At 36.6% G+C, this 23,950-nt stretch overlaps 1 protein-coding gene across 3 annotated transcripts in view; it reads left to right on the plus strand.

Annotated features, from left to right (window-relative positions):
* LOC131528980 (potassium/sodium hyperpolarization-activated cyclic nucleotide-gated channel 1) overlaps nt 1-23,950 on the plus strand; it is a 131,717-nt gene that overhangs the window by 54,985 nt on the left and 52,782 nt on the right. For all 3 annotated transcript variants that reach the window (XM_058758461.1, XM_058758462.1, XM_058758460.1), the window contains exon 3: nt 14,999-15,160. In XM_058758461.1, the coding sequence (XP_058614444.1) occupies nt 14,999-15,160 (162 nt within the window). The remainder of the gene's footprint in view (nt 1-14,998; nt 15,161-23,950) is intronic.

The raw sequence follows: 23,950 nt of genomic DNA on the forward strand, positions 1-23,950 counted from the left end.
GCATTGTATGCCGTTTTTACGGCGTTCAAGATGGTTGTTAGGGCATTTCTATATGGTTACTAGGTTATACCTGTTGGTTACATTGTTAGGTGGTTGCTAGAGCATAGCTATGCAGTTGCTAGGGTGGTCCAAGTGGTTGCTATGGTGCTCTGGTAACTAGGACATCACATTATTCTTTAAGTGTTCTGGATGGTTTTAAGGCATTACTATGCAGTTGCTAAGGAGTTTAGAGTGGTTGCTAAGGTATTGCTATGCGGTTCTGGGTTGTTGCTAAGGCATTGCTGCATTGTTTCTTATGTGTTATTGGTGGTTGAAGTGCATTACTATGCAGTTACTAAGGAGTTCAGAATATTTGTTAGGATACTGTAATATGGCTGCTAGGTTATACCGGTTGGTTACATTGCTAGGTGGTTGCTATGGTATTGCTATGAAGTTGCTAGGGTGGTCAGAGTGGTTGCTATGGTGTTCTGGTAACTAGGGCATCACATTGTTTTTTTAGTGTAATGGGTGGCTCAAGCTCATTACTATGCAGTTGCTAGGGATTTCAGGATGGTTGTTTGGGCATTGATATATGGTTTCTAGGTTATTCCGGTTGGTTACAATGTTAGGTGGTTGCTAGAGAGTAGCTATGCAGCTGCTAGGGTGGTCCAAGTTGTTGCCACAGCCTTCTGGGTGGTTGTTAAGGCATTGCTACATGGTTTCTTAGGTGTTATCAGTGGTTCAAGTGCATTACTATGCAGTTGTTAAGGTGTTCAGGTTGATTGCTAAGACACTGCTATGCTGTTGCTAGGGAGGTCCAAATGGGTGCTAGGATGTTCTAGGTACTTGCTAGGGCATTGCTACATGGTTTCTTAGGTGTTTTCAGGTGGTTCCAAGGCATTGCTATGAAGTTGCAAGAGTGTTCTGGGTGGTTGCTAGGTCATTGCTAAAAGGTCTCTTAGGTGTCGTCAGGTGGTTCCAAGCCATTGCTGTGCAGTTGCTAGGGTGTTCCAGGTGGTTGCTAAGGCATTGCTACATTGTTTCGTAGGTGTTTACAGAGCATTGCTAAACAGTTGCTAGGGTGCTTTGGGTGGTTGCTACGTGGTTTCTTAGGTATTTTCAGGTTGTTCCAGGACATTGCTATGCAGTTGCTAAGTATTAAAACCACTAATGACGGTTTCCAAACAAGTTACTATATATGTTGTGACGTCCAGTTTTTATTCTAGTTATATAATATAAAAGAATAAAACTAACAGTAGATCTTTTTTTTTCCAAAGGCCATAAATCACCAACATCATGCTCTGGCTTACAGGAAAACCCACTAATGGATAGAAGATTAAAGAATGATGTCTGTCCATGTGATTTACTCTCATTAGAGTTGAAAAGATTTTATAGGATAAAGATATTTTATCTAATTCCAAGTAACGAACATCAGAATGTTACAACAGTGAGAAGACAAGCTTGAATTGCTCGACAGATGGACAGACACGTGAGCGAACACGTTTGTTGTTTGTCTCTCCATTCTTAACTGAATGCGGAAGCCAGATTATGGCAGAATGCGATGTTTACAAGTAGGCTTTCTAAATATCCCATATCTTATCAAAGAGAATAAATCTCTCTGGCCTCTTCCCCTCACACTCATCTGATACATTAGAATTCAGCAGGATGTCCCAGATTTCAGCGCACTGAATAGTGATGCGCTGACAACCCCTGAACTTTCACAGTCCGTTTCTGTGTTTCTGAAGAAAGAAATGCATTTATTCCGTTGGTGAAAGACGCTGCAGCGAGATGACCTTTGGATCAGTTGCCTTCTCTTCACAAAGCTTTTGAACTTCAGTAATCGAAGTGTCAGATGTTTTTGTGCTCTGAGGTAAAACATAGCCGACAGAGTTGAGTTGCCAAATCCTCTACACACACATGCAGCAGCAACCCAAGGAATGTTTTTATTGATCGTTACCTTGGCTTGAATTAATAATGTCTCTAGTCGCTAAATAACATCAGGGACTGCCTCTGTTAGGCCACACAGTCTGGACAGTTCTAAGACATTTCTACTAGGCCTGAGCTTAGTAAACTGTACAGCATATGTACATGCTTAATAACTTGGGGTTGCATTCCTCTGAAAGGGACAGTTCAGGCGAAAAACTGCATCATTTACTCACCTTGATGTTGTTCCACGGCGTATGATTTTTCTTTTTCTGTGGAGCACACAAAAGGATATTACAATATGTTCTATTCTGACTAAATACATGTAAAAGAGGGATTAAAAAACAGATACTATTATGGTTTCTGATAATATTTTGAATTAGATTTTATTTTTATATTTTCTACTTACATTTTTTATTAGTTTTTGTTGTTTTCAGTGTAGTTTTTTTTTTCAGTTTTAATTTGAGTTATTTTAGTACATCAAGTTAAACTAAATAAAAATGAGAAGTGTTGCCTAAGTAAGTTTTTATGTTTTATTGCAGTTAACATTTACTTTAATTAACAATTTTTTTTCAATAATTTAGATTTAGTTTTAGTTTACTAGAATAACCCTATATTTTAATGTACACAATAATAACACAATATTGCAATGTATGAAAAATGGCTATTCATTTTAAGATTTGCTTAAGATTACAGAACAGTGTAAATTAGCTTTTAGCATTTTGAAATTATTGCAGAGGCAATATGAATTAATGAATAGAGGAAATGAGCATGTACAATATCCTATATATGCCAATATATAAACACTAGTAACAAGTGGAGGGAAATGGGTATGGAATAAGAGGGAAAAAAATGTATTGTTGTGCCTTTGGATGTCAGAATCGGAATGCAAATAATTTTTGTAGAAAACTACAATACATATTGTGAGTATTGTGCAGCCCTACAATTTCACTGTATTTATACTCACCGTTTTGTACTGTCTTGGATTCTGTTCATCTCACCTAATTTGAATCTATACTTTCATCACCATTCTTCCTCCAGTAAACCCCTCATCTTTGCTTTTTTTAAAAAAAATTTCACACATATTTCACTGACAGCAGGCTACCCATTGGCCCTCCTCTCTCTTAGACTGTCAGGTCAGTGTGAGTAGGACGTGAAAGTGCTAAATGGCTCCGTAATGGGCTGAATCAGAAGGTTTAATGACAGCCGGTGAGGCTGCGCTCAAAGTTCTGGCCCATTCTCTGTCACCCCACGGGGGTCCGGTTCACAGGCCCTCACTGAGTGCAGAGAGGCTGATGTCATTTCCATGCGGCTGTTTGCCAGGCACACTGTAAAAAGCCCCCTTCCTCTGGAACAGTGAAAACCCCTCAAAGCAAACGCAGTGAGTCACATTTCCTCTTCTGTGCAAAGCCCTTCCACTTCATTTAGCTTGTTAGGGTGTGTAAAGATTCTTAAACAAGATGCATCTTAGCCTGAAATCGGTAAGCAAAACATGGCTGTATAATGCCGAACACATCAACATTATGTTATACCACCAATAATTCTGTGTAACACTGAGATTCCCATTGTTAATTAAAGATTAATATTAATACAATGATCAGTGTCAGTATACAGAATGATTTCTGAAGGATCATGTGACACTGAACACTGGAGTAATGATGCTGAAAATTCAGCTTTGCCATCACAGGAATAAATTACATTTATTCAAATACAAAAGAGTTTTTGTAATTGTAATAATATTTCACAGTATTACTGTTTTACTGTATCTCAGATCAGATAGATGCAGACTTGGTGAGCATTTAATGTTTCTTTAAAAACATATAAAAAAAAATTATAATTATTATAAACTTTTGACATGTAGTAAATAATATGCAAATATATAATAATAATAACCTTATATTAATATTAATATATAATAATATATAAATGATATATTAGTGATGTAAATCTATTCGATCAATTTTAAATTATATATGATGAATAAATCAAATTAATGGCATTTCAATATTCGCTAAAAAAGAAAAGAAAAAAGCCCTAAGATCAAGATTTCAGAGACATTACGTTTTTGTAATGCAATGTAAAATATATATAATTAAAAAATAAATAAAATTACCTGCCACTATTTTCTTTCTTTGTCATTGTAATGAGTTCAGTCATGGATTTTAATCCCAGCAAATTAGTCCCTGTTAATCCTTGATAACCTTTAATAGAGGTTACTCACATACACAATGTCAAATTAGAGTGACAGAAGCCATGTCAGCATGCAGTTCTGGATTAGATACATATAAGAAATGTTTAAACTGTCAACTATGCATGAATGCATTGTCTTTAACAGAGCTGTTATAATGATAACGCTAATTCTGTTAGCATACTGTGAACCCCACTCAGAAACTGACTAATAAACTCTGTAATGAGGATTAGAGATTCACATACGCAAATCTGATTGAGACAATCAGAATGTCTCTTTATCTTTATCACCCACAAATCTCTTTCTATCTCTCCTTGTCCCGTGATATTTATACTACAACCCAGGCTCACTGGGAAAAACATGCCCGTGGTGATTTTTATGCAAAATAATATTACCCCAGCACACCACATTGAAAATGTAATGCTGTACCAGGCGAGCTACTGAGCAAGTTTACTACGTCAGAAAAAACAAAACCAAAAAAAAAAAACATACATATGGAGCTGGTTATGTGAGGAAAAAAAAAAAAAATGTGTTAGTTTACAATTCATACTCTATGGTAAGAGCATTTTGAGATCATAAAATTGTGTGAGGAACTGCATGAAAATAAGTCTTTATTCATTAATATACTGTCCCTGAAATCATAATTTAGCCTGGGTTGTTATATCATCTTATATACTGCATGTATTTGTAGGCCTCAGTCAATATACAAATAAAGAAAGAAGACAAATTCCTTCTTGGTACAGAAATATATTAAAATCATAACCTCTTGTCTGCCAGAACCTGGTTAGGCCCCAACAGAGTTGAACGTTAGCAAAGCTAATGCTGTTTTGATCATAGTTATGATCACTATGTTACACAACCTTCTCCTTTCCACCACTGTTTCTTTTTTTTTTTTTTTTTACTAATGTTTAGTTGATGAATAGCACTCAGGCGGCTGTCATGGTCTCTCTTTATCCATCCAGAACTGTGAAACATTAGCAATGCTAATAGGCTAACGTGTATCTTCCTGTTATTCCCGTTTCTTTTTCCCCTTTTCATGTCTTTTCTGGGTCCTAAAGGAGCTGTTAAACCCTTAGATGTTGTTAGCTTCGATCTGTGTATGAGTGTTTGTGTTGAGAGAAAGTGAGTCTATTTGAATATGTCAGTGTATAAGGTTAGCACTGTGCTTGTCTAACTATGTGCAACATAGTTTTGTGACTATAGAGTGCATAATTTACACACAAGTGTGTAAATGCTTGGCTGATGTACTGCAAGTGCATGCTCTTGTAGTAGTCTACAGTACATACTCAGCCTCAATTCTCAAATGGTGACAGAGATTCATATGTCTCTGCCATTAAGCTTCATGCTATTCAGGTAGCTAACTACAAACAAGTCAACATTATCTAACTTTAACTAGTAATCTCAGCAAGATTTTGCTCGGTAGCTGACCATAGAAGAAGAATGTTTATACTAATTCCCACTATAGTGCCCCTTGTGGCAATGCTAATAGTGCAATGCATACTTGCACTATATTATGACACATTTTAACACAAAGTTAAAAATGATCACTTACCTTGCCGCAGTGCAGTTAAATTGTCTTAAAACTCGCTTAATTTTGTGCTCTGAATGTGAAATGACTAACTTTATCTGGTTTTCTCAGCAAGATTTTCTTCAAAATTATGCTCCGCCTTGACAGTATCTGACCATATTCTTACTATAATGCCCCTTGTGGCAATGCTAATAATGCAACGCATACTTGCACTATATTATGACACATTTTAAGACAAAGTTGACATTTCAATGTGTCATCTTAAATGAAAATGATCACACTGACCTTGTCACAATGCCTCGTAGACAAGGTTTCTGTATCTCAGTAAACCTGAACCTATTACAAAACATTAAAATGACTAGTTCAATTGTTGTTACAGTCCATTGTTACTTGCATTTGATACTTAGTGTTATTTTTGTACTCAAGATTTGCATCTGTGTGAGTCTGATTCTTTATATATGTTACTAAACGCACAGTCTGTGATGATATGTGTGTTTTAGCGGTGTGTGAGTGTACTAAGCATGCGTGCATGTGAGATAGTGCTGGAATGGTGATGGGTCAGGGCGCTGTGAAACATCAGGCCTCACAGCCGTGGGCTAATTTTAGCCCTGGCGCACTGTACACCGCTACAGTATCTCTCACACGGGCAGATTAATAGAGTTACAGAAGCCTCTACTGTATCACTGCTGTTGCCCGAGCCATTCCCAGAGACAGCGGTGGGAGGAGAGAAAGAAAGAGTGTGGCGATACAGAAGGAGGTCGAGAAGACGAATAGTGAGGAAAACGAGAAAGTATGGAGTTTCCTGCAGAATTGCAGTTCATTAGGTTTACATAGGAATTAATGAGAGATTGCTGCGGTCAGCAAGATTTTCAGTAAAATGTGCAACCCAGGCTCTTTGGGGAAACGGGATATTATGGTGCTTCCTACATGTTTTGCGACACTTTTGAAGCTCAGTTGAGTTCAGTTTTATCCCAAACAAATGAACAATCTGACATGTTTTATTACTTTGTTCGTTGTGCATATCGCAGAAGTTCGGAAATTAAATGTCCGGTTAGTGGTGTTAAAAGGTTAATGCCGTATCGCATTTGAAAATAACATACTGTAGAACCTACACTAAACCTAATCAATAATGTTAACAAAAGCAAATGTGATATAAAAATGAATATGGAGCTGGTTATGGGTTGTACAACATCAAAAAACATCATGAAAATGTTTACAAATAACCCACTGTGGTAAAATTGCTTTGAGGTCATAACATAGTATTGTGCAAAGGAACCACATGAAAATGAGTATTGATTGATAATCTTCTCCACAATCATAATTTGCATGAAAAGGAATATAAGTTGTTGATCCTTTGCTCCCACTAGTGTTCATTGTAGTTCAAAACTGCTGTGAATTGTATGCATAGGAACATTTTTGGATTTAGCTCATTTAAGTTTAGGCACATTTTTTTCCAATGATTCCTATCTTAGATATCTTATATCCGTATCTAGACTAGAATAAACTGTGAACTTGCAAAGCCATTTTATGTATTTTTTAATTGTTAAGTTACACAGTAACATGATTAAATACTGCACAAACTGCAGTTCAAAACCCAGGCAAACACTTATCACAATAACTGAATAAGAAAAAAAGCATAATCTGAAAGCAATTACAAATGAAACCATCAGTATAAGTGAACACAAATGTTCCTAATGCTTCTACAACACATTCACTATACTGTAAATTAAATGACATTACATTATTAACATTAATTTACCATGGAGCAAATGTAGATGTTCCTGCTGCTGTTCTAGTTTAATCCACAGCATGAACCTCTCAAAATTATATTATTATAAGTAACACAGCAACAGTAACACCTGATCATACTTTCCATGAGGCACTGGGGCACAATGGAACACAACTTACAAACCCACTGAAGTTTATACATCCAGGAGAGACAATGCCATCAACTGATACACGATCAAATCACCAACTAGAGGAATCTGACTCCAAACATTACTGAGAGGAGATAAACAGAAAGATAAACAAACTAGTTTGAGAAGGAGACCGAGTTGGAAAATAATTGATAGTAAGAAAGCGTAGAGCGCCTGAGGCTTGCTCTGGCATTCACCGAACTCTTCGCTTGACTCAGCTGTCCATGTTTCTATTGCCTACTTATTAGCATTGTAAACTATTTTCCTTTTTTATGTCTATTACTCCTACTCAGTTTGGCTTGTTCATCTGCTGCTGTACAGTTTCTCACCAAGCTTTTTTGAAAGAAACATCGATCACATTTTACATTTACAGTTATATGAGTACATGGAAATAGCTAGAAAAACTAGAATAAGGAAACTAAATAAGGAGTTTTAAAATTGGGGTTTCAAGCCCTGGTCCAAAGAACTCAACTCAATGTGTGATAAGTTTGTATACTTAAAGCAAGAATCACTATTACTGTTGCTCATACTTAGGTTTAGGGACTTGAACACCCTCAAATTAATACCTCAAATCATGCAGTGTGTTGAGGGGACAATACTAATACCTTTCTAAGTGACCAGACGTATGATTTTCCCCTGGCGGACAATAATGCCGAATGCCTTCGTTCGATCCGTGTCCGTGGCAGTGCCTGGTAGGGGTTATCTGACGCTGGTGGTCTGATCTTTTAAGTGCTGTGTGCCCTTCCATCAGTAACCTTGAGCATCAATCGAGTGTTGTTGGTTAGCATTCCCATAGTGCTTTACCTCTACACAATGCCGTTGTATGTTAGAGTTCAAAGACCTGAAGGAAAACATGTAACATACATTAGTTATATGTAAACTCCAAAATGATATCCTCAAGCTATTATTTGATTATTCTGCATGGTGAAATTGCTAATACAATTTAGCTAACTCTTTTATCCTGTGTGACTTACAGGAAAACAATCGTGGAAATGGTCCCTTTGCAGCAGCCTTGGGTTAATTGCTTTGTTCAAGGGTAGAATGGGGTTTGGGATCTCAGTAACTCTCCAATGGTGAATCACCTCCAACCACCGTATGACTGAAACTTGGACTTTTTGCCTAGAAATACAAAGTTTTAACTGTCAAGTCATGAAGAACACATAAGTTTGTGAACACAGACACTTATATCTCCCAAGCTGGAATTTGCTTTCCAAAATGTGTCAGAAAATCTAAACAAGTATGGATTGCATTACTACAGACATTAGCATTCAAATAACCTACTTGTACTTCCAATTTTCTATGTCAGGTAGGATAATGGCATGGCGGAGCAGTAGTTTGATAATCTTGCAGAGAAAGTTAAAGTTAGCTACAGTACATTGTCAACATGTTATAGCTAGCTACCTGAATAACAACACTTTTGCTTCTCTATCTTGCAACTCTATCCCACACTTGAGTACTGAGTCTTGTTACCCCTAGAGCAATGCAAGAGTTGTTTAACAAGACACTTGCAATGCATTGGCTAAGCATTAGTGTCCGTTTGCATACTTGTGTAAGGCATGTTTAGTTAGCCATAATCCTAGCCAAAGAAACCTTGTGTCTGGGTTTGTTTGTGGATATTGACTTCAGATGGGATTGATTCATTGGCATTGAGGGTCTTTCACATGTCACCACTTTCTGATATTCTGTGTAAGTCCCATGAGGTGTATTTACAAGCCTAGAAAAACCAATATAGATAAAATGCTAGTCATGTGTATGTAAGATACAGCCATTACCTCAGGCCAATTTGAAGGTTAATGCGTTTTGACAATATTCTTGACCTCACAACTCAGTGACTGTTACAGCTTCAAGTCAGGAGGTGCCGCAGGATTTGTTCAAAAGCCAAATTCTGTCATTTTTTTCACAAAAACTTAAAGGTGAAGTGTGTTATTTCTGTGTCGAAATGGAATCATAAAAATAAGACTTTTAAACAGGTTTCCAAAAAAATTTCACCTGCCATTGGTAAATAAAGAGATAGCCAAACCCCAAACTCATGCCATTGGCTGAGACACTGTTGCTATGCTGAGCTGGTCAGAAATGCTTAAACAAAGCAATGTTTTGAAAGCAACACAAAGTTAGAATGTCTACACTTTTAGAGGAATAAACCCACAAATGGGATGGGAAAAAAAATACTATACACCTCACTTTTGAGCTGCATTCACAACACATTTAACTTCCATAATGTGACGTATTTCAGAGTAATACAACAAGCGCTGCATTCGAAAACCTAGGCAGCTGACTTGCTGCCTTATCAGCTGCCTAATGACTTTGAAGGCAATGTTTTTACACGAAAGCACCTCATGAAATTGATTTCGGAGATGCTTCTGAGGCAGCGTAACAGTTTAATGATCAACAACAAAATAGAACGAGCTTCAGTGATAATTAATAATTGAATTACTATAATACTAATTTCTCACTAGAAATAACATCAAAAGTGCAAAAGTTTTGTCAGAAATATGCATTTACACACAAAATGACCACCAAATGCAACTTTCAGATGCCATCTTTGTCAAAATCAATCAGACGAAGGTATCTCATGAGACAGGAAGCGAATCTAACTTTGGATTCGGACACACCTGAATGCGTCCTCCGAAGGCAGCATTTTTCAGTTTTTGGATGCTGCCAAGAAATGATGTAGAGGAGGATTTTTCCCATCCACAAGACCTTGCTTACTAGACAAGAAATGGAGATGGAGAAAGTTACATTTTGATTAAACTATTCACAAATAAGGGACATTTAAGGAACTTAATACGGTCATTTTTATACATAGATTTAAAACATTGTTCTCATCATAGCAAAATACATCTGTGATGAAAGAAATTCAACAGCCTCTGTATTTCATAAAGAAATACTTTTGTATCACATTACAAGCATCAAACTCTGAGAGAAATTTGCAGAGACAGTTTCGGCAGTCTGTTCTGTTAACTCACAATGACGCCTCGGCTTCTTTGCAGTAACTCAAAAATAGTGTGAGACTACAAAATGTCACCACATCTCACTGTGGGTTTTGTGGAGCATAAAATGAACTTAACCCATCACTGCAGCGTTCAGGCCCATACCATAAGCGGCCATTAAAACGCCATCAAATTCACACCTTAGTAATTCCAGCCGTATGTGGAGTGCAAGAGCAATCCCATCGACTTAAAAATAGATAACAATTACCCTCAGCTTCAAATCCTGCCTTAATTTGGCAGGGGAAATATCTACCGCAATTCAGCGTTTTTCATGCAAAACCAGTGACCACTGGAGCTGGGAAAAACATTAGTAGAGATCTTTTTTTTGGGGGGGTAAGTATTGAGTTTCTCCGGCCAGGGCTGTATAATGAAATAACTGGCCCTGATAGAGAAGAAACTGAGTGATGTGTGGAGTTAATGGGCTTTTCATGCAAATGAGGGATGGCTGAATTAGCGAGGGTGCCCATGGAGGCGTTCAGGAGAGAACATCAGCTTTGTTCGGAGCCAGTGCCGTTGAAACCTTTTATCCCATGCCGTTTGCTAACGATGGACGAGCGTGCTGTGCTATAACATGAAATTGTCTGATTAACCAACAGGATCTGTCTCTTTATTTATGTTGGATGAAACTGACCAATTCAAATTGAGATTATGTTAAAAGTGTTAGGAGTTTCAGCCAGAATTGTAATGTCAAAATATTTCATAGCAGTGATGTAAAAAGTTAGTATGAAATCAAAATCAACATGGCTCTCTATCTACATTTTTGCAAAAATGTACCTATACATACAATTTTGAAATGAACACTAGTGGCAGTAAAATACCAACTTTTCACACAAATTATGATTTTGAGCCAGATTATCGATTAATAAAGACTTCCTTGCACAATTCTATGTTATGTTTATCTCAAAACATTTTTACCATCGTGCATGATTTGCAAAGGAATACATTTTAATGTTTGCATCACATAACCAGCTCTATATGTATAGCTTTTCTGGTGTAGTAAAAATGCTCTGTCGCTCACCTGGTAGCTGATCATTACACGTGCGATGCAAAGCGCTCAGGTCCGTTAAACAATTCCTGATAAAGACTTCTGGAAACGAGCTAAAATGAATTTTTTTTTTTTAATCTCATGTTTGCTTTTATTAACACTGTAAGTTAGGTTTAGGGTAGTTGCTATGTTATTTTCAAATAGAATAGAGCATAAACATTTAATTTCTGAACTGTTGCGACACGCACGCACAACAACCAAAGAAATACAATGTTGCCAGATTCATATTCAAATTTCACATACTTTAGCAAAAATGTCGCCATATGTACGTTTTTCTAATGAGCCTGGGTTGATCAAAATCTCTCCTTAGTACTTGTTTAATATACATCTCTGGTCTTTTGTGTTATTCCAAGTAAGATAAAATGTTTGTCTTGCCCAAAGACAAATTCTTATTATTTTCTAACTACTTTTTTCAATTCATTCAATTTCCAATGGATAAAATCAAGTCCTGGCATACATTTTTACACCTTGAAAATGTGGAGTAAATGGGAGTAAAATACAATTATGTTATTGTAAATAGTCTGAGAAGTTGTGTTAGTTTAAATGTAAAAAAGAGACACTGTGAATTATATAACAGCCACAGTCTCTTTCGGTCGACTACACCGAATAAACAGCAAAACAAAACAAGAATAAATGTGTATCTCTTTCACACACACGCACACACACACTCACACACACACACACACACACACACACACACACTCACACTCTTCCTCTAACCCCCTATCCATTTCTCTGCATTATTTCACTCCATTTAAAATTGCCACCCGCTTCCGTCTTGCCAAGCCTGAATTGATTTTTTAGGAATTCAAAGCCTTTCACCCCTCTGAGTCTCTGTTGTGCCAGCGCACAATGTAGTTTGCATATGACTAATCATCTGCCGTGTTTATATGTAATCTCATATCATTTCAGGCCATGTCCCCTGTTTTGTATCTCCCTCTCTCCTCTCCTCTCCTTTCCTCTCCTTCTCTTGGCTCTTGGCAGTATCACTCTTGTGAAACATAAACTAAATCTGCCTTGGCTCAAAACACATGCAGATATCCCAGGCGTTCGCTAAGACAGACGAGGACTCTTGCAATCATGTGTAAGAGCACCTAATGTTACACGTAGGAGCCTGTGGGCGGCATTCTCAATGAAACCTCTAAAACAGTGTTCTCAACGGGTGGGTCGTGACCAAAACAAGTAGCAGGTCTGCTCTGACAATGCTAAATGCAAATTATGAAAAGCAACCTTACCAAATTGTGCATACTTAGGACAGAACAATAAGTTTGGTTTTAAAAGGGAGAAGAATATCTTTTTTTATGTCAAAGGTACACACTTAAAAATAAAGGTTTCAAACGAACCTTTTAGTGAAAAGTTTTTAAAAGAACCATTATTTTCTTGGTGTAAAGAACATCTGAATACACTAAATAACCTTTTTCCACTATTGAGAACCTTTTGTGTAATGTAAGGTTACATGTATGTTTATAGTTCTTCGTGGAACCATCAATCCTAATAAAGAACCTTTATTTTCAAGAGTGTATTCCATAGAAGAACCATTCTTGGGTTCCCCAAACATCCTTTCAGTAAGCAGTTCTTAAAATAACCTTTTTACACTATGAAGGACCTTTTGCACAAATAAAAAAAGTTCCATGGATGTTGAAGGTTCTTTTTAGAGCCACCAAAACCAAAGATTTTTATTTTTTAGGGTGTATTTTGGTGCAAAATCATCTGTCACTTGGTAATATGGTACATTTTTAATATTTGGCCCAATGTTTGTTCCAATCTGGTAAATCACACTTTGGATCTTATATATTGTCAAGTTTCCCATTTAGCCTATGTCAAGTTAATTATTTTGCTTATTGTTGGACCATTGCAGTTGATGGTTAAACAGGCCTAAGCTGTTTTTGGTTTGGTCTAGTTTAAAAGATTTGCCTTCGCAGCAGGAAAAACATCTCAAGATTGTATGTAAAGACATTTTAGTGACTTTTATATGGTGTGGCATCATGGTGAGTTTCCACTCAACGTCTAATGTGAATTCCGGACCCTCAAGCAAAACCAGTTGAGAACTTCTGCGAATTGTAGAACAGCCCTTTTCATTGCAGTTTTATTTGATGCAGAGCTATTAAGTATCAGAGCTTTTAGTAGGCGGAGATGAGATGGATAACACATCTCTTCTCATGTTGACTGTTGTCTTTGGGGTCGAGCATAATTGTTTTGAATTCTCCAGGGCAGTGACTCGTCATTCTGCGAGACGCAGCGCTCCCGTGATGTTCGCTTTCTTCACACTGCATTATTAGCAATATAAATCCACGAAGAGGTGAAAAGGCATGACATTCTCAGCTCTGTCTAGATAGCGATTCTGATACAACATAACACTGGTTATTAAGAACAAGGGAGATTTGAGCAGGAAACAGACTACAAGGCGCATCTAGTAGTTTTTCAGTCTTACAATTAAGTTGAGTTGTTATAGACGAAATGAAATCAAAACATAGCCAATTTACTTTCTTAATAAATGTCACTGATTTTATTGTGCATGATTCATCAGTGCATGTTATATATTGAAAAATAATCAAAATGTAATTACTTTCTCTGAACTCTGAAATGACTTTCCTGTTGAATAAATCACCTGGCCATGTGGGCTGGGAAAAACAATAACAAAACAAATACATATATGCAGCACAATATCATTTAGTTTACAGTTGGTAAGGTTGTGTTATATTCAGAAATAAGTCTCTTCTCACCAAGGCTTAATTTATCTGATCAAAAATGCAGTTAAAAATACTGACATACTGTTTTCTTAAAGGGATAGTTCACCCAAATATTTAAATTCTGTCATTAATTACTCTCCCTCATATCGTTCCAAACCTGTTAGACCTTCATGCATCTTCGGAACACAAATGAAGGTATTTTTTGATGAAATCCCAGAGCTTTCTGACCCTGCATAGACAGCAACACAACTACCATGTTCAAGGCCCAGAAAGGTAGTAAGGACATTGTTAAAATATTCCATGTGACATCAGTGGTTCAACCGTAATTTTATGAAGCTACGAGAATACTTTTTGTAAGCAAAGAAAACAAAAATAACATATTTTCTTCAGTCAACGTGCGTTCACAATAGTACCACAATGCATGTAAAAGTATTCTCGTAGCTTCATAAAATTACAGGTTGAACATGGACTATTTTAACTAAATATGTTTCTGGGCCTTCAATGTGTCAGTTGTGTTGCTGTCTATGCAGGGTCAGAAAGCTCTCGGATTTCATCAAAAATATTTTACTTTGTGTTCCAAAGATGAACGAAGGTCTGACGGGTTTGGAATGACATGAGGGTGAGTAATTAATGACAGAATTTTCATTTTTGGGTGAACATTAATATGCAATATAATGATTTTTGTTGTTCAGGACTATTTAATAAAACCACTGATCTTTTTCTCCTTGTGTTCCTCCAGATTTTTCATATGACGTATGACCTGGCGAGTGCAGTGGTAAGAATCTTTAATCTGATTGGCATGATGTTGTTGCTGTGTCACTGGGACGGATGCCTGCAGTTTCTGGTGCCTCTCCTGCAAGACTTCCCTCCTGATTGCTGGGTGTCGCTAAATGGTATGGTTGTAAGTATTCAAAACTTTTCATTACTCTTTCAGAACCATTTTCCGATTTTATTTTGAACTACACATTGGATCAGGTTAAAATGATTAATTGATCAGTGGACAAGAAAATGATTTAGTGAAAATGTTCTCTAAATGTTTAACTGTTCATTAAGAGACTTAATAATGACAGTAAATATATTCCACGTTCACATAGTGTCAGAATTACCGTAATTACAAGATGACAACATTCACATGGCGGGACTTTGTTTCCATGGCAACTTTTACAGATCCAAGAGTGGCTTTGTTGGTTAAGACAGCAAAATTCTTAATCACTACATAAATTCACCTTCTGCAAAATACAGAAGAACAAAGAGAGCACCTGCTAACACTGGTAATAATAAAATGGCATATCAAACTGAAGTATGTGTAGAGGTTGTTATCTAGCTGTTCGTCTGACTGTCTGATGCATAATGCATACAAAACTGGAAGGCACTTGTGAAAATCGTAAGCTCCAATCAGATTGCCTTTGCAGCATAGCTTTTTATGGGTCAGGGATGTTTTTTGTTGTTGTTGTTGTTGTTGTTGTTGTTTTTTTACCATTCTGCCGAGACCAAAATCCTGTCTTAACCTGTGTTGAAATTCTGAGTGCTTGTGAGGAAAATCTAATCATTAAATTAGTTTGCCAGTTGAAAAAAAAATAAAAATTGAGGGAATTAGTAACAAATAAACTAGATATTTCACAGGCAGAATTATATACACTATCATTCAAAAGTCTGGGGTCAGTAAGATTTTTGTTTTTCAAATTTTTATTTTTATTTTATTCTGAAAGAATGCATTAAATTTATCAAAAGCGACAGTAAAGACAGTAAAATTGTTTACAAAAAAAAACTCAAATAAACACTTAAAATCACAAATGTTAGTTTTGAGTTTTATATTTATCAAAAATCCTGAGGAAAAAAACATTGATAATTTAAATAAATAAATAAATTATTGAGCAGCAGATCAGCAAATTAGAATGAATAATTTACGTTACAAAATTACATTTCAAAATATATTAAAGTAGAAATCTGTTCTTTTTAATTTTGTAATAATATTTTACAATATTACTGTTTTTTTTGTGTTTGTTTTTTTGTTTGTTTTTTTTTAAATATATTTTGATCAAATAAATGCAACCTTGGTGAACATTAGAGACTTTTTTCAAAAACATTATATCATATGGACCCAAGATTTTTAAATGGTAGGATAATGTGATTTATATTTTGATTTGTATATGTGAAATAATAAGTGCCCAGTTCATCTAGACAATCAAAAGTCCTGAACACAAAGTTTACACAAAAACTCTCTTCCTGTCTAAGTGGGCAGTTTTTGGCCAGAATAAGCTGCAATGCGAATAGCTATTACAGTTACATTAAATCCACTGCAATTTTGGTGGTTTTACATGTCACCACACAGAGAATTTAGAGAATTTCATAGCAGTCAGAGTTTCAAACTTTAATATGTTTGACAGAGCCCGGTCTCATGAAAATGCTTATAAATAGTACGCCAAATAAAAATGAAAACTCGTGGTACTGATACGCAAAAATGGTTTTTGACGCGAAAAACCATTTTTGCGTATCAGTACCACGAGTTTTCATTTTATGCTACGTATATGCTATGTACGTGTTTGGCATGCATATAATACGCAGTTTTCGCGTGCATATGATATAAAATTTGTTGCCGTGCATATGATACGCAGTTTTTGAGTACATATGATATGCATCTACCCCACAACCTACCTACCCATCGCGTAGTATATACACGCCAAAGTCCATTTTTGCGTATCAAAACCGTGAGTTTTCGTTTTTATTTGGCATACTATTTATACGCACTTTCATGAGATTGGGTTGGTTTGACAACATCATGAACAAACATCTCAACCTACTTGCACAACGTGATTGCAGCAATCATCTCACCAGTTAGTCTACATAATGTTTTACAAAATCAAAAGAAAAAAGTAATTTAAACAACCCTAGTATACGAAGATTTGGACTTGCAGGTCCCATTACTGTTAAAATCCGAGAGGCACTGGCCAGAACATTTTACACTTGACCTTTATCAAACGAGAGCTGTTCAGCTAATCAGGACAGATGGCTCGCTGTAGTTTTTCACCGCACATCATGTTGGTGCTAAATGGATGTTAAAATGCCAAGATCATTTTTTTCTTCTCCCAGCTTTTTCGAATGAGTTCAACTCACATTCCAGGTCAAATTGCAGTGCTGGTAAAAGCATTAGGCTTTTTTAGTTCAAGGCCAACTGTGTCACGCTGTTTTAGGAAGTCAGATTTCTCTGATTTCCCGCTAACAAAAATGATGCATTCACTTTGAAAGCGTGCTCAGAGATCAGCAGACGGCCTGTAATGGGCATGTGCAAATCTCTTTGCATATTCGTCTGAGCTTGTTAGCTTGGCATCGCATTAGATTACAGTCTTGGGTGGTGGTTGTGGTGGGGTGATATGGCTGTTCGCAGTTACACAAACATATCCCCTCAAGTGCTAGGGGGCTCAATCTAACTTTGAGGTGCTCTAGACCCCTTGGCTCTGGAGGGCCTTACCGGGAATCATTGATAGTCGTGCTTTGAAATGTTGCGAAACCTCTGGCTATGTTGAACGTGACATTTCTGACAAATTAAAGACGCTTGAGAAGCCTTCGTTCTGTCTGTTTTACGTCATTTTATCTCATCTTCATCTCAGATGAAACAGATGGAAATTATGCATTCAGCAACATCCAATATAACAAAGAGTGAAAAATTGAAGGGGTCTGAATACTTTCCGTATCCACTGTATATATTTATATTCTTATTTTATATTATGTATAAATATAGTTAATATATAAACATAACATATTTTTCTTAAATGCATTTGTATTTATATATACATAATAAATATACACAGTATACACACATATGTGACCCTGGACCACAAAAACATTTATATCATTTCATTTATGCATTTAGCAGACGCTTTTATCCAAAGCGACTTACATTGCATTCAAGTTACAGTTTTTACATTTTTATCAGCTCTTGCTTTCCCTGGGAATCGAACCCATGATCTTGGCGTTGCTAGCGCCATGCTCTACTATTTGAGCTACAGGAAAACCAGTTGTAAGTGTCAATTTTTCGAAATAAATAAGCTTTCCATTGATTTATGGTTTGTTAGGATCGGACAATATTTGGCCGAGATACAACTGTTTGAAAATCTGGAAGCTGAGGGTGCAAAAAAATCTAAATATTGAAAAAATCGCCTTTAAAGTTGTCCAAATGAAGTTCTTAGCAAAGCATATTACTAATCAAATTTTGAAATATTTACGGTAAGAAATTTACAAAATATCTTCATGGAACATGATCTTTACTTAATATCCTAATGATTTTTGGCATAAAAGAAAAATCGATCATTTTGACCCATACAATATATTTTTGGCTATTGCTACAAATGTACCCAGTGACTTAAGACTGGTTTTGTGGTCCAGGGTCACATTTATTATGTAAACAAAAACTTTTATTTTAGATGCGATTAATCGCGATTATTCATTTGACAGCACTAGTTATATTCCATACTTGTAGCATATTTACTTCCCTAAAGTCCACTTATAATGTTATTTATATTAACCCTACTGAAACGGTATACTATTTTCATTTTCTGGGTCCGTTTGGACCCGAAGAATCTTAATTTTAGAAAACAGTCATAACTTAATATTTTTGAACTAAAACCATATTATATCTGATTAGAATGACTTTTTTTAAAGTATTGATAAGACATTTTTATTTGAATACAGTATGTAATTGCATGAAATGTATAGGAACATATCATCTGGGAATTGACAGTATTAACTCTATAAATGAGTGGAATTAATTTATAACTCATGATTGCTCAAAAACAGTCCAAATTTATGAAACCATATATTTCTAACAAAACAGCATCAAAACGACAAATATTACTATGAAAAGTTTTCAAACAAAATAAATTAATTTTACTTGCATAAAGTTTCACTTTCAGATGAAAAAGTGATAAAAAAAATGTCACACTGCAATGATTTACCAATAAGTGTACATATTTGTGTGTGTGTGTGTGTGTTTTAGTCCCAAACATGCGTGAGACACTAATATAACTTCATAGATCATTTTATTTGTGTGCTATTAGGTATTTTTGACACCTATAGTACTCCATAATAAATGTGTAATTTTTTTAAATAGTTATGCCTCTTTAAAAAAAAAAAAAGTGGAAAAAAAATATGTATTTTGAGGATCTAAAGCATTTGTAAGGTTTTGCTCCCTTACTAAAAACTATTCATTTTTGTAGACATTTGTATGTGTCTCTTCCGGGTCAAAACGGAATGTGAATGTGTTATGAGTGTTGGGGGTTCCTGCGCTAAAAACAGACATAATTCATGTCAGAATTTCCCAAATGAAGAGTTTCCAATCAGTAAAAACATTTGAATCTTTGGAGCTTTCATATCAGATTAGTCCATCCATTATTACTCTGTATGTCTGCGTCATTAAATGCTGGATAAATCAATGTCATGCATTATAGAGCAATATTAAATTAATTTGAATTTTTTTATTTAGTTAAATAAGCATGCAATACTGTATTAGACAAGCTTTTAACCTATGTTTCAGAAAAAAAAAAAAGTGCTTTAATGGATGCACAACAGCAAGCATGGTCCCTCTGAGAAGTTCTGAAGTGCATCTTTCCATTGGCCAGCGTCCACTCAAAACTTTTAGAGTGCTTGATGCACAATAATGGTTGTAGGACCTACAGGCTGGACATGGACCACAGAGAGATGATTCACAAGCTTTTACCACCAGGTCATTTCACGCTGGATTACTTTTACCAGTGGATATTTCTTCAAAACATTTTTGTAGATGGTAAATGATACTAGGAAATTACCAGCACAAGAACACACAGACCATAAAAAAGTCTGAAAGAAATGACTGATGAAGCCAATTCAGGTAGGATCAAAATGAATAAAATCAGGTAAATAAATTTAAATCACAGAATTTTACCATCTGAATAGGACCTTCGTTGAATGTAATTTTAGAATTATGAAAGCTTATTAAAAAATATATAAAAATGTTAATATAAATAAACACATGATCATTTTAATAATTTTTTGTATGTACATATACATATGATTTTTTTTTTTTTTTTTTTTTTTCATGAAGGATACATTAAATTGATGATTCAAAGAATCCTGGGGGGGAAAACACAAAAATATCAAGCAGCAAATTTTTCTTCAATAGCAAAACAAACTGTTTTCCAAAATCTGCTCTCTTTAAGTTACTGATGCTTTTGTTTAGTACATTCAAAGCTAATTTATGCAAAGTAACACTGTAGATTTCCTCCCATTAAGTACATAATTAATGATTATATAAAAAATGATAATTATGCTGAGAGTTTATTCGCTTGAAATATTCACAAAGGTTTTTTGCATAAAGGATGTGAAAGAGTGATTATGAACCAGCGGCGGCAGCAGCCAAACCAACAGAGGTTTTGTGGGAAACACTGTCCATAAATCACGTTTCTAACACGAGCCCTCTGCGAAAAACACACTGCTAAGAGGAAACATCAATAACTATAATTGTTTTCCACATAATAAATAATAAATGAGTTTTTAATTGAATGATGTGTTGCACGCAAAGTTCTTCTTCATGTGACTCAATCATGAATTTTGCATAACTGTCCACACTACTGCTGCCAAACATTAATGAGACGCTTCATTTGATCTTCTGTACATAAAATAATCCACAGCATTCCCATGGATTCCTGTAATAAATCATTTGTATACAACTCATGCAGGCCAAAGGAAATTGCAAAAGAGGGTGGTCGGACTGTTTGGAAAATCTAGTTGGAATTGCAATTTAATATAATGACACCAATGGTGCAGAAATTATACTTTTCACATTTAAAGAATTTGTCCAGATTATAAAAGTCCTATCAAGTTATATCTACATCAGGACAGTAACACATCTCCAAAAAAGTCCTAAACGCTTCTAAGTCTCAAGGAGCATTCATACATGACATTGATTTATCTGCTGCATAAAACTCTACTCAGTAGATGCCTCAAATCGCCAAATCTCATTTAAAATTTTAATCTTGTTGCTGTAAAAGTCAACACGTTAATATTTAAACTCTCCATTCAAAATACAAAATCAAATAAATGGATAGAACTTTTGTTAAACATTTAAAAAGTTTAGAATTTAAAGAAAGCTTATTTAAAGTTAAAAAAAGTTGAAAATTATTCATATAAATAAATATAAAAATAACTTTTTATATGTATATATGGGGTCAGTAAGATTTTCATTCATTGTCTCAAATCACCAGACCTCATATCATAAACTTGCATATCGCTGTGAGAGTGAACACTTATTTTTAATCTCTCTATTCACTTTTAAATATAATACTTAAATATAATATTTAAATGCTCTATTCAAAATGGTTCTTTCAGGTCCCAGATTATCCATACATTTACATTTACATTTACATTTAGTCATTTAGCAGACGCTTTTATCCAAAGCGACTTACAATTGGGGAATACATCGGCGATTAATCTTGAAGAGGCAATCAGACATACGAAGTGCTTGCAACACCAAGTCTCAGACATTGTTCAAATAAATACAAACTACCAAAGGAAGGAATAAGTAAAGATAATTTTTTTTTTTTTTTTTTTTAAGTTTAGGATGAAGTCAAGTGCTGTCGAAAGAGATGAGTTTTCAGTTGTTGCTTGAAGATTGACAGGGATCCAGCATTCCGGATAGAGGTGGGAAGATCGTTCCACCAGCCAGGAATGGTGAATGAGAATGATCTAGAGAGTGATTTTGCGCCTCTCTGTGATGGTATCACGAGGCGTCGCTCACTAACAGATCTCAGATTTCTGGAGGGATGTAGTTTGTTAATAGAGAGTGCAAGTAAACGGGTGCTGAGCCAGTGGTTGTTCTATATGCAAGCATCAGTGTCTTGAACTTGATGCGAGCCGTGATTGGTAGCCAGTGCAGGAGATAAAGAGAGGTGTAACATGGGCTCTTTTGGGCTCGTTGAAGACCAGTCGTGCCGCTGCATTCTGAATCATTTGTAGAGGTTTGACTGTATTAGACGGAAGTCCAGCCAGAAGAGCATTGCAATAGTCCAGCCTAGAAATGACAAGGGCCTGGACAAGAAGTTGTGCAGCATGCTCTGTCAGAAAGGGCCTGATCTTTCTGATGTTATATAGTGCAAACCTGCAAGATCGAGCAGTTTTGTAATGTGGTCTTTGAAGGTCAGCTGATCATCAAAGATTACACCAAGATTTCTGACCGAAGTTGATGGGGTTATTGTTGATGAACCTAACTGGATCGTGAAGTCATGCTGTAGAGTCGGAGTGGCAGGGAGGACAAGAAGCTCAGTCTTTGCCAGGTTGAGCTGCAGGTGATGTTCTTTCATCCATGCCGAGATGTCCGCCAGGCAACCTGAGATCCTTGCAGTTACCGTTGGATCATCTGGTTGAAAAGAGAGGTAGAGCTGTGTGTCATCAGCGTAGCAATGGTATGAGAATCCATGTGCCTGTATGATGGGACCCAGTGATGTAGTGTATGTGGAGAAGAGGAGGGTCCAAGAACTGATCCCTGAGGAACCCCAGTGACCAGTGTATGTGCTTTGGATACCTCACCTCCCAGGCCACCCTGAAAGACCTACCAGTGAGATAGGATTCAAACCAGCGAAGTGGAATGCCAGAGATGCCCAGTGATGAGAGGGTGGACAGGAGTATCTGATGATTGACAGTGTCAAAAGCGGCAGATAGGTCCAGCAGAATGAGGACTGATGATTTGGAATGGGCTTTTGCAATTCGCAGGGCTTCAGTGACCGAGAGAAGCGCAGTCTCAGTTGAATGGCCCCTCCTGAAACCTGACTGTTTAGCATCCAGTTTGTCGTTCTGTGAAAGAAACAGTGAGACTTGGTTGAAGACAACTCGTTCAAGTGTTTTCGCTATGAGCGGAAGGAGAGAGACAGGTCTGTAGTTTTCTATAAGAGAAGTGTTTAATGTAGGTTTTTTGAGCAGTGGGGTTACCCGAGCCTGCTTGAACGCAATGGGGAAGTTACCTGTGAGTAGGGATGTGTTGATGATGTGTGTGAGTGCAGGTAAGAGTGTGGGTGAGATTGCTTGGAGAAGGTGTGAGGGGATTGGGTCAAGAGGACATGTTGTAGGATGGTTGGAGAGGAGAAGCTTGGATACTTCAGCTTCAGTGAGTGGACAGAAAGAAAAGATGGGAGTTTTAGCAGTGGATGTGGTAGGGTGAGGGTCCTGTGTGCGTGGAGGTGAAAACTGACCACTGATTGATCTAGTTTTGTCTGTAAAGAAAGTGGCAAAGTCATCAGCTGTAATAGAGGTGGAGGGAGGAGGTGGAGGGGGACAGAGGAGGGAATTAAATGTTCTGAAGAGATTACGCATGTCTGGAGCGCTGTCGATCTTGTTGCGGAAATGTGAGGATTTGGCAGTGTGGACTTTAGCAGAGAAGGATGTGAGCATAGACTGGTACCTACTGAGGTCCGACAGATCGTTTGATTTGCGCCATTTTCTCTCTGCCGCTCTGAGTGTAGTCCGATGTTCACGAAGAACCTCGGATAACCAGGGGTTGGAAGGAGCAGCCCGTGCGGGCCTAGAGGAGAGAGGACAAATGTCGTCTAGACAAGAGGTTAAGGTAGAGCATAAAGTCTCAGTAGCTGCGTTTACATCCAGAGATGAGAAATGGGTGGGTGAAGGAAGAGAGGAGGATACCACAGAGGAAAGATGGGAAGGAGAAAGG

Source organism: Onychostoma macrolepis, chromosome 21 (assembly GCF_012432095.1).
Source record: "Onychostoma macrolepis isolate SWU-2019 chromosome 21, ASM1243209v1, whole genome shotgun sequence".
NCBI lineage: Eukaryota > Metazoa > Chordata > Actinopteri > Cypriniformes > Cyprinidae > Onychostoma > Onychostoma macrolepis.